This window comes from Bos indicus x Bos taurus, chromosome X (assembly GCF_003369695.1).
Source record: "Bos indicus x Bos taurus breed Angus x Brahman F1 hybrid chromosome X, Bos_hybrid_MaternalHap_v2.0, whole genome shotgun sequence".
NCBI classification, from domain to species: Eukaryota; Metazoa; Chordata; class Mammalia; order Artiodactyla; family Bovidae; genus Bos; species Bos indicus x Bos taurus.
Genome location: NC_040105.1, coordinates 93722848 through 93734930, shown reverse-complemented (window position 1 = coordinate 93734930; position 12083 = coordinate 93722848). Strand labels below are relative to the sequence as shown.

The following is a 12083-nucleotide window of genomic DNA, read 5'->3' as shown; positions in this document are numbered from 1 at the left end:
ATACTGGAGTGAGTTGCTATTCTCTTCTCCAGGGGATCTTTCCAACCCAGGGATTGAACCCAAGTCTCCTGCATTGGCAGGCGGATTCTTTAGCACTGAGCCACCTGGGAAGCCCCTCCCACTACCACTGCCTTGTAATTTGGTGTACCTAAGACAGATAACTCCATTGCTCTGTCCCATTGAAACATTTTTTACACATCTTTTTAAGTGAAAACAATGTATCTTAGTAAAAATGAATGTGAATCCTATGGTATATGAATCTCAATGAAGCTGTTACAAACTAACAAAGAAGAAGAATGGATGTGAAAATTCACCAGTAAAAACCTTACCATTATTACTAAGGGCCAAATCTGTGGTGATTCTTAAGAAACTTCCACCAAGTAGTAAAAGGGGATCTCACCTGAAACTAACAACAGGTCCAACCTCAGAAAAGATGTCCTTTAACTGTTCTTCAGTAGCCTCATAAGGAATGTTCCCCACTAAGGAAGAAAATAGATAACATATCAAAATTCTGATTTTTGTAACCTAGATCTTTAGTGACAAAGAATCTGAATATATCACTGACAATGTAACAACTGGTTCAAATACAATGTTCCTTCAATCCCAGTTTCCTGGTAGTCCCTTAGATAAGATTTTAATTTTGGCTGCTGACTTTAATTACAAGAGAAATAAAACCACTGAGACTGGACACAAAAGAAGTAGGCATTCTTTAAGTGTCAGTTTTCAGACTAGACTGACAAGTGTTAGATTTTCCTTAACTACGGTGAAAATAAATACTTAGGCATTGGTATTTATCTGAAGTTGTTTAAGTTTTACCATTAACTACTAAAAATGTCAATATTATAATTTTTAAAGCTGGCGCATATGTCTTTATTTTTACATATACATGCACTCAAAGGAGAATGACCATGAGTGTACTAGAGGATGTTTAAAAATTATTCTGTTGTAAAACAACTATAACAAAAAATATTGGGAACTGTTTCCTCACGTTTCTTCCGAAAGATGCTTTAAAATCACCACGCGTACTTAAAAAAAAAAAAAAAAAAAAAAACAAAAACTTTTTTCGGCTGAAGATTACTCAGAATAGACTTGACCCTCTTAAAAATTTCTTCAACTACGTTTTAATCGTTCGTTCATTCATTCATTCATTCATTTACAATCCATCTTAAGACGCCAAGTAGCCACTACTAATAAACACGAACTAAAATGTAACCGGTAAAAAGAAGAGGATGAAAGCCCTTATGAGAGGGCGGGAAGTGAACACAAGGCTCTATACCCTCAGCACACAACCTGTATTCTAGGCTAGAGGGTGAGAAGTACCACAGGACATTGCCATGATCCCTCGCTTCTGGCTAATAATTGAAGCTCATGAAAAGAGAAACGCATAGAAGCTGAACGGTAGTTTTTTGCAACACGGTAGTTTTTGCTGAGAGACCTTGGGGGAAGGGGTGCATCACTTTGATCACGAGTCTCTCAGGCTGGGGGCCCCACAGGATCGAGCTGTAAGCCCGACCTATGGCTCCCATGGCGATTCCCGAGGCGCAGGGAGGGGATTCCCCGCCGCTCCCTGTCTTTTTCTGTCCCTCCCCGATGGACAGTTCCACATAATTTCTCTCACCGAACACGGAACGTAGAGAACGATCCACCGCAGGGTCTCTCACAGTCAAACCCGCCATCGCTCTTTTCCTGCGGCTTCCGGTGCGCCGAAGAACACTTCAGTACAGTGCTTCAGCCCAGCGCGGACCACACTTCCCTACGGCCGGTGAGCCGGAAGCGCCTGAGACGGAGACGCTTGGGCCGGATGGACGCAAGGTCCCTCCCTCGGCGTCATTCCGTCACAGTCGGTACGTATTACTTCCACTAGAGCACTTGCCGTCGCCCCCGGCCCCCTCTCCCCGTACCCCGCTTGAGAATAATGGTTCTGAGCTAAAGCTCGGCTAATTTGAAGGCTTTTAGTATATAGAATTTCTTATTATTCATTTTTTCCTTAGGCTAATGCAAGTGAATGTCGACCACAAAAATGATTGCGGCGGCGGCTTTACCATAGTAACAGGGAAGTCATTTGATAAACAACCCTGGCACTTTAACTTTAGTTCCTCCCTGTTAGGGAAGGGAAACGCATGGCCCCGCCCCAGCGGCGTGAGTTTTATTCTTTTGCAAAAGCTGTGAACGTTCGGACTGAGAGAAAGAAAGAGAGTTGAGGCATCCTAGAGAATGAGGGTTGCTCAGTCTCAAGGCGTCAATATAGCTGAGGATATGGGGAAGTAAAAGCAGAACAAATTCGCCTGCTTTCTTGTAGCCTGTGGGCTCCCCGTGCTTGGTGGTGAGGGGGCGGGGCGACGGAGGATATTGGCAGGCAGGGTATCAGAAAACATCGAAACTGAAGTATCTTTGATCCCTGGTACACAGCAAGCAGCTAAGGTATGATTTTAACTCGGGTTGCTTTGGCTCCAGAGGATGAATGTTTATGTGCTGTATCTACTACTTTCAAATATAACTCAGAATTTTAATGGCGTAACTTGAAATCATTTTTGGGAAAGAACTTAGAGCATAGGGCCCAGTGATGGTGGATCAATGGCTCATAATAATGAACCACTAAAGAACAGGTTGAGGCACCAAGGCTTGTTCTGCCTTCAGCCATTTGTGGAGAATGGACTGTTGGTTCTGTCAATTCATCAACCACTCCTGTTGGTTAAAAAAGAAGAGATGTGTACAAGGGATATTTCCTAAGCTTCTTTTTTTTTTGGGGGGGGGGGGTTCAGATACAGGCTAGATACCTATGACCCTACGTTTCATTGCTATTGTCCATGATTGTCTTTTCCCTTATATTGCTTCACTCCCAGAGAGGCACATTTGTTTTGCCTCCAGTTTGTAGCAAAATGAAGACAGAAGGTGTTGTCTGTTGCTGTTATAGGTATAACATCTCAGAGAGTCATGGAATTACATCCTCCTCTGAAAGGTAGCAACTTCTGGATAGACGTCTTTTCATGGAAAAAGATTCAAAATAGCCCTTGTAGCATTACCTAAGTTAAGAAAATCCTCTAGGAGGCCTGCAGACATAAGGTAACTCGGGACCCTCAGAGAGCACCTGAATGTTGACACAGATCCTGGTCAGTATCTGGCTATGGGTACCAATTGCCTTGCTTTCCAGAAAGAAACATCATTCCTAGGTTTTGCACTACTGCATTATCACACTGATTCTGCACCAGTGTTTATACTTTCTGAGAATGCTTGAGGGTTCAGCTCTGAGGCTACTCTACAGATAATTGTCTAATCCATCAAAGCTGGCTATTCAGTCTTTTGGTTTTAACATTTTCATTTTTTATTTCTTATCTAACTACTTTTCTTAATTCATGCTCAATGAATATATTTTCTATATTCCTTTCCCAGAATCCTGTTCCTTCAAAGGAGGTTTGGGATTCTTCACCTGTCCAAAGGCTGCCTTATGAGATCTTTTGCTTGGTAGCAGACCAGGGAGTTGGGCAGTCAGCTGAATTGGAAGATTTCATTTGTTCTTGGCAGTGGCATGCTGATCTCTTGTTGCTGATTGAGGACTGCTTCCAAACTAAGCATTGGGGAAAACTGATTAAAAGGAGGAAGTCTTTTGAGTTCTTTTCTATAGAAACCACCAGGCTTGTCTAAAACTTTTGCCAATTTGGGGTCTTGTTCTGTTTCAGAACCAGAAATCTGGGAGACCATTGCCTTGGCACATGGAATCCAGGGCCTAGTTAAATGAAGGTGGACATCACTGGATAGCACTTAAACTCCAACAGTATGCTGCTAGGTGAGCAGGGCTTGATTGAGCATGTGGATAATGGTATCAGGTTGGGATAAACAGGGTGATGATTAAAAAGAGTTACTATTTGTGAAGGGCCATATGTTGGGTTGGCCCAAAAGTTTGAGTTTTTCCACAAGCTGTTACAGAAAAACCCAAACTTTGGGGCCAATCCAATAGATTACAGAGCTTCTTTACATAGATCTCACTTGATTCTCACAAAACCTGGGAGACAGTTTTAGTGTGCTGTCTTTTTTCTTATTGTGATAAAATATGCATAACAAAATTTATAATTTTAACCATTTTAAGTGTATAATTCAGTGGCATTAAGAATAGTCACTTTGTGCAACCATCATCACTGTCCATCTCCAGAACTTTCATATTTTCACAAACCGAAACTCTGTACCCAGCAAACACTAACTCCCCCTCTCCCCAGCCCCTGTTAACCACCATTCTGTCTCTATGAATTTGAAGACATACCTCACATAAGTGAAATTATAACACTGTTTTTATTTGGTTATGGTTTGTTTAACAGCATAATGTCTTCAAGGTTCATTTATGTTGTAGCATGTATCAGAATTTCCTCCCTTTTTAAGGCTAAATAATAGTCCATTGTGTGTATATACCATGTTTTGTTTATTCCTTCTTGCGTTGTTGAACACCTGAGTTGCTTCTACCTTTTGACTATTGTGAGTAATGCTGCTATCAACATGGGTGTGCAAATATCTGTCTGAGTCCCTGCTCTCAGTTCTTTTGGATATATATGCAGAAGGTGAATTGCTGAATTGTGTGGTAGTTCTATGTTTAATTTTTAAAAATAATTTTATTTATTTATTTTTGGCTGTGCTGGGCCTTCGTTGCAGTGTGGCCTTTTTTCTAGTTGTGGGGAGCAGGGGCTACTCTCTAGTTGTGGTGTGTGGGCTTCTCATTGCAGTGGCTTCTCTTGCGGAGTATGGGCTCTAGGGCGGGGCTTTCCATGTGGCACTAGTGGTAAAGAACCTGCCTGCCAGTGCAACAAGCATAAGAGTCATGGGTTCGATCCCTGGATCAGGAAGATCCCCTGGAAAAGGGCATGGCAACCCACTCCAGTATTCTTGCCTGGAGAATCCCATGGACAGAGGAGCTTGGTGGGCTACAGTCCATGTGGCTTGGACAGTAAAGAATCTGCTTGCAATGCAGGAGACTGGGTTCGATCCCTAGGTCAGGAAGATCCCCTGGAGAAGGGAATGGCAAACCACTCCAGTATCCTTGCCTGGAAAATTCCATGGACAGAAGAGCTTGGCAGGCTACAGTCCATGGGATCGCAAAGAGTCGGATATGACTGAACAAGTAACACTCACGGGCTCTAGGGCAGAGGCTCAATAGTTTTGGCACACAGGCTTAGCTGCTCCAATGCATATGGGATCTTCCTGTGTCAGGGATCGAACCCATATCTACTGCATTGGAGGGCAGATTCTTTACCACTGAGCCACCAGGGAAGCCCCTATGTTTAACTTTTTGAGGAACCATCCTATTTTTACATTCTGTCATTTTACATCCTATCATTTTACATTCCTGCCAGGAGTACACAAGGGTTCCTATTTCATCCTCAGCAACATTGTTTGTTTTTTTTAAATACAGTCCACCCTAATGAGTATGAAGTGATATTCCATTGTGGTTTTAATTTGCATTTCCCTATTATATTGGAAAAACCTACCATTCTCCTCTCCTGTGTGTCTCTTTTACTTTAACATAGAACACTTCACTTTTAATACTTCCGTGTTTTTCCCCACATGAAGCAATTCTCTGTGATACCAGGTGGGTGTCCTACAATTTAACTCAATTCTGACACTATCTGCTTGGAGATAGCATCAAATTCATAGGTTAAAGGCTCAGTCCCACAAGACTGCCTTCCACCTCCACTTAAGATGCCAGTTGTAAGTTCAGGTTATCACCTGTACTTCTGACTAACTGGCTATATAAATGAGAGGTTCCAGTGACTCCCTCCTTGGTTTCAACTTATTAACTAGAGTGGCTTATAGAACTCCAGAGAACAGTTACTTACATTTACTGGTTTATTAAAGGATATGACAAAGGATACAGTTGAACATCCATATAAAAAGATACATAGGATGAGCTCTGTGAGGGTCCTGAGTACAAGAGCTTCTGTCTCTGAAGAGCTGGGGTGCATCACCCTTCTGGTACTTGGATGTGTTCTCCCACTGGGAAACTCTTTGAACTCCTACTTTGGGGATTTTTATGGAGGCTTAATCACATAGGTATGATCAATTATTGCTCTATTTCCAGTCTCTCTCCCCTCTCTGCAGGATAGGGAGAAAGTGGAGCCAAAAAGTCCAAGCTTCTGATCCTAGCTTGGTCATTCTGATAACCAGCCTCCATCTAGGAGCTCACCCAGGGTTGCCTCATTAGAACAAAAGATACTCCTAGTGCTCTTACCACTGGGGTGAAAAACCAAATATTAGAATAAGAGATGCTCCTAGTGCTCTTAGGAAAGGGTTTTAGGAGTTCCGTGCTAGAAACCAAGAATGTAACCAAATATATATGTTTTCTGTTATCTCACACCTAAGGATTAATGAGCTTTTTGGCTGTTTGTATATGTTTGGAGAAATGTCTATTTAATTCCTTTCCCCATTTTTTAATCTGATTGTTTGGTTTTTTGTTGTTGTTGAGTTGTAGGGGTTTTAAAAAATATATTTTGGATCCTAATCCCTTATCAGGTATATGGCTTGCAAATATTTTCCCCATGCTGTGGGGTGCCTTTTTACTGTGTTGATAGTGTCCTTTGATGCACATCAGTTTTACATTTTGATAGAGATCAACTTATCTTTTTTTTATTTGTTGCCTGTGCATTTGGTATCATTTCCAAGAAAACTTTGCCAAATCGAGTGTCATGAACCCTTTCTTCTATGTTTTTTCTTAGAGTTTTATAGATTTATCTCTTACATTTAAGTCTTTGGTCCAGTTCAAATTAATTTTTGTATCTGGTTTAAGGTAAAGATCCAACTTCATCTTTTAGCCTGTGGATATCCAGTATTCCCAGTGCCATTTGTTCAAGACTGCCCTTAGCCCACTGAATGGCCCTGACACCCTTGTTGAAAATCGTGTGACCATTGACCATATATGTGAAGATTTATTTCTGGACTCCCAATTCTATTCCATTGATCTATATGTCTGTATTTGCTAGTAACACACTGTTTTGTTTATTGTAACTTTGTAGTAAGTTTCAAAATCGGGAAGTATGAGGTCTCCAACTTTTTTTTCTTCAAGATTTTTGTAACTATTCAAAATCCCTTGAGATACTATAGGAGTTTTAGGATGGATATTTTTTAAAATTTCTGCCAAAATGTCATTGGGATTTTAATAGGGATTGCTTTTGGTGGCATCATAACAATATTGAATTTTCCAATTTCTAGACATGAATGGATTTCTATTTATTTGTGTATTCCTTAATTTCTTTCAGTAACCTTTTATAATTTTCAGCATAAAAGACTTACACCTTTTGGTTAAGTTTATCCCTGAGTATTTTACTTTTTATACATATGCATGTGTATATATATTTGATATATAGCATTGTATTTTTACATATACATCACAATGATTCCCTATTTGTATATATTGCAAAATGATCACCACAATAAGTCTAGTTAACATCCATCACCCCACATAATCACACTTCTGATGAGAACTTTTATTTTTTTATTTATTTATTTTAATTGGAAACTAATTACTTTACAATATTGTAGTGGTTTTTGCCATACATTGACATGAATCAGCCATGGGTGTACATCTGTTCCCCATGCTGAACCCCCCTCCCACCTCCCTCCCCATCCCATCCCTCAGGGTCATCCCAGTGCACCAGTACTGAGCACCCTGTCTTATTCATTGAACCTGGACTGGCAATCTATTTCACATATGATAATATACATGTTTCAATGCTATTCTCTCAAATCATCCCACCCTCACCTTCTCCCACAGAGTCCAAAAGACTGTTTTTTACATCTGTGTCTCTTTTCCTGTCTTGCATATAGGGTCATCATTACCATCTTTCTAAATTCCATATATTGCGTTAGTATACTGTACTGGTGTTTTTCATTTCCAACTTACTTCACTCTGTATATTAGGCTCCAGTTTCATCCACCTCGTTAGAACTGATTCAAATGTATTCTTTTTAATGTCTGAGTAATATTCCATTGTGTATATGTACCACTGGTTTCTTATCCATTCATCTGCTGATGGACATCTAGGTTGCTTCCATTCCTAGCTATTGTATACAGTGCTGTGATGAACATTGGGGTACTCGTGTCTCTTTCAATTCTAGTTTCCTCAGTGTGTATGCCCAGCAGTGGGATTGCTGGGTTGTATGGCAGTTCTACTTCTAGTTTTTTAAGGAATCTCCACACTGTTCCCCATAGTGGCTATATTAGTTTGCATTCCCACCAACAGTGTAAGAGGGTTCCCTTTTCTCCACACCCTCTCCAGCATTTATTGTTTGTAGACTTTTGAATAGCAGCCATTCTGACCGGTGTGAGATGGTACCTCATTGTGTAATTTGCATTTCTCTGATAATGAGTGATGTTGAGCATCTTTTCATGTGTTTGTTAGCCATTTGTATGTCTTCTTTGGAGAAATGTCTGTTTAGTCCTTTGGCCCATTTTTTGATTGGGTCATTTATTTTTCTGGAATTGAGCTGCAGGAGCTGCTTGTATATTTTTGAGATTAATTCTTTGTCAGTTGCTTTGTTTGCTATTATTTTCTCCCATTCTGAAGGCTGCCTTTTCACCTTGCTTATAGTTTCCTTCGTTGTGCAAAAGCTTTTAAGTTTAATTAGGTCCCATTTGTTTTATTTTTGCTTTTATTTCCATTACTCTGGGAGGTGGGTCATAGAGGATCCTGCTGTGATTTATGTTGGAGAGTGTTTTGCCTATGTTTTCCTCTAGGACTTTTATAGTTTCTGGTCTTATGTTTAGATCTTTAATCCATTTGAGTTTATTTTTGTGTATGGTGTTAGAAAGTGTTCTAGTTTCATTCTTTTACAAGTGCTTGACCAGTTTTCCCAGAACCACTTGTTAAAGAGATTTTCTTTTCTCCATTGTATATTCTTTCCTCCTTTGTCAAAGATAAGGTGTCCATAGGTGCGTGGATTTATCTCTGGGCTTTCTAGTTTGTTCCATTGATCTATATTTCTGTCTTTGTGCCAGTACCATACTGTCTTGATGACTGTAGCTTTGTAGTATAGTCTGAAGTCAGGCAGGTTGATTCCTCCAGTTGCATTCTTCTTTCTCAAGATTGCTTTGGCTATTTGAGTTTTTTTGTATTTCCATACAAACTGTGAAATTATTTGTTCTAGTTCTGTGAAAAATACCATTGGTAGCTCGATAGGGATTGCATTGAATCTATAGATTGCTTTGGGTAGTATACTCATTTTCATTATATTGAGTCTTCTGATCCATGAACACGGTATATTTGTCCATCTATTTGTGTCATCTTTTATTTCTTTCATCAGTGTTTCATAGTTTTCTATATCTAGGTCTTTTGTTTCTTTAGGTAGATTTATTCCTAAGTATTTTATTCTTTTCGTTGCAATGGTGAATGGAATTGTTTCCTTAATTTCTCTTTCTGTTTTCTCATTGTTAGTGTATAGGAATGCAAGGGATTTCTGTGTGTTAATTTTATATCCTGAAACTTTACTATATTCACTGATTAGCTCTAGTAATTTTCTGGTGGAGTCTTTAGGGTTTTCTATTTGGAGGATCATGTCATCTACAAACAGTGAGAGTTTTACTTCTTCTTTTCCAACCTTGATTCCTTTTATTTCTTTTTCTTCTCTGACTGCTGTGGCTAAAACTTCCAAAACTATGTTAAATAGTAGTGGTGAGACTGGGTGCCCTTGTCTTGTTCCTGACTTTAGGGGAAATGCTTTCAATTTTTCATCATTGAGGATAATGTTAGCTGTGGGTTTAACATATATAACTTTTATTATGTTGAGCCATGTTCCTTCTGTTCCTGCCTTCTGGAGGGTTTTTTTTTTTATCATAAATGGATGTTGAATTTTGTCAAGGGCTTTCTCTGTGTCTATTGAGATAATCATATGGTTTTTATCTTTCAATTTGTTAATGTAGTGTATTACATTGATTTGTGGATATTAAAGAGTCCTTGCATCCCTGGGATAAAGCCCACATGGTCATGATGTATGATCTTTTTAATATGTTGTTGGATTCTTTTTGCTAGGATTTTGTTAAGGATTTTTGCATCTATGTTCATCAGTGATATTGGCCTGTAGTTTTCTTTTTTTGTGGCATCTTTTCTGGTTTTGGTATTAGGGTGATGGTGGCCTCATAGAATGAGTTTGGCAGTTTACCTTCCTCTGCAATTTTCTGGAAGAGTTTGAGTAGGATAGGTGTTAGCTTTTCTCTCAATTTTTGGTATAATTCAGCTGTGAAGCTATCTGGTCCTGGGCTTTTGTTTGCTGGAGGATTTCTGATTACGGTTTCTATTTCTGTGCTTGTGATGGGTTTGTTAAGATTTTCTATTTCTTCCTGGTTCAATTTTGTAAGAATGTGTCCATTTCTTCCAAGTTGTCCATTTTATTGGCATACAGTTGCTAATAGTAGTCTCTTATGATACTTTGTATTTCTGTGTTGTCTGTTGTGATTTCTCCATTTTCACTTCTAATTTTGTTGATTTGATTCTTCTCCCTTTATTTTGTGATGAATCTGGCTAATGGTTTGTCTATTTATCTTCTCAAAGAATCAGCTTTTGGCTTTGTTGATTTTTGCTATGTTCTCTTTTGTTTCTCTTGCATTTATTTCTGCCCTAATTTTTATGATTTCTTTCCTTCTACAAACCCTTGGGTTCTTCATTTCTTCCTTTTCTAGTTGCTTTAGATGTAGAGTTAGGTTATTTATTTGACTTTTTTTTATTTCTTGAGGTAAGCTTGTATTGCTATGAACCTTCCCCTTAGCACTGCTTTTACTGAGTCCCATAGGTTTTGGGTTGTTGTGTTTCCATTTTCATTCGTTTCTATGCATATTTTGATTTCTTTTTTTATTTCTTCTGTGATTTGTTGGTTATTCAGAAGCATGTTGTTTAGCCTCCATATGTTGGAATTTTTAATAGTTTTTTTTTTTTTTTTCCTGTAGCTGACATCTAATCTTACTGCATTGTGATCAGAAAAGATGCTTGGAATGATTTCAATTATTTTAATTTACCAAGTCTAGATATATGGCCCAGGATGTGATCTGTCCTGGAGAATGTTCTGTGTGCACTTGAGAAAAAGGTGAAATTCCTTGTTTTGGGGTGAAATGTCCTATAGATATCAATTAGGTCTAACTGGTCCATTGTATCATTTAAAGTTTGTGTTTCCTTGCTAATTTTCTGTTTAGTTGATCTATCCATAGGTGTGAGTGGAGTATTAAAGTCTCTGTGTTGCTGTTAATTTCCCCCTTCATACTTGTCAGCATTTGCTTTACATATTGCAGTGCTCCTATGTTGGGTACATATATATTTATAATTGTTATATCTTCTTCTTGGATTGATCCTCTGATCATTATGTAGTGTCCTTCTTTGTCTCTTTTCACAGCCTTTGTTTTAAAGTCTATTTTATCTGATATGAGTATTGCTACTCCTGCTTTCTTTTGGTCTCCATTTGCATGAAATATCTTTTTCCATCCCTTCACTTTCAGTCTGTGTATGTCCCTTGTTTTTAGGTGGGTCTCTTACAGATAGTACATATACAGGTCTTGTTTTTGTATCCATTCAGCCAGTCTTTGTCTTTTGGTTGGGGCATTCAACCCATTTACATTTAAGGTAATTATTGATAAGTATGATCCCATTGCCATTTACTTTGTTGTTTTGGGTTCGAGTTTATACACCTTTTCTGTGTTTCTTGCCTAGAGAAGATCCTTTACATTTGTTGAAGAGTTGGTTTGGTGGTGCTGAATTCTCTCAGCTTTTGCTTGACTGTAAAGCTTTTGATTTCTCCTTCATATTTGAATGAGATCCTTGCTGAGTACAATAATCTGGGTTGTAGGTTTTTCTCTTGCATCACTTTAAGTATGTCCTGCCATTCCCTTCTGGCCTGAAGAGTTTCTATTGAAAGATCAGCTGTTATCCTTATGGGAATCCCCTTGTATGTTATTTGTTGTTTTTCCCTTGCTGCTTTTAATATTTGTTCTTTGTGTTTTATCTTTTTAATTTGATTAATATGTGTCTTGGGGTGTTTTGCCTTGGATTTAATCTGTTTGGGACTCTCTGGGTTTCTTGGTCTTGGGTGGCTATTTCCTTCTCCCTTTAAGGGAAATTTTCAGCT

The 12083-nt window shown here is 38.8% G+C and overlaps 1 protein-coding gene and 1 long non-coding RNA gene across 3 annotated transcripts in view; one reads left to right on the top strand and one right to left on the bottom strand.

The window, feature by feature from the left end:
* Window positions 1-1789, bottom strand: part of CSTF2 (cleavage stimulation factor subunit 2) — a 31820-nt gene extending 30031 nt beyond the window's left edge. For both annotated transcript variants that reach the window (XM_027535281.1, XM_027535282.1), the window contains exons 1-2: window positions 1619-1789; window positions 401-479 (exon numbers count right to left, since the gene is read on the bottom strand). In XM_027535281.1, coding sequence (XP_027391082.1) covers window positions 401-479; window positions 1619-1676 — 137 coding nt within the window. In that variant the 5' untranslated portion in view covers window positions 1677-1789. The remainder of the gene's footprint in view (window positions 1-400; window positions 480-1618) is intronic.
* Window positions 1790-1859: 70 nt separating this feature from the next.
* LOC113887940 overlaps window positions 1860-12083 on the top strand; it is a 28505-nt gene continuing 18281 nt past the window's right edge. Inside the window, exons 1-2 of the long non-coding RNA XR_003509865.1 lie at window positions 1860-2421; window positions 3678-3784. This is a non-coding gene — a long non-coding RNA (uncharacterized LOC113887940). The remainder of the gene's footprint in view (window positions 2422-3677; window positions 3785-12083) is intronic.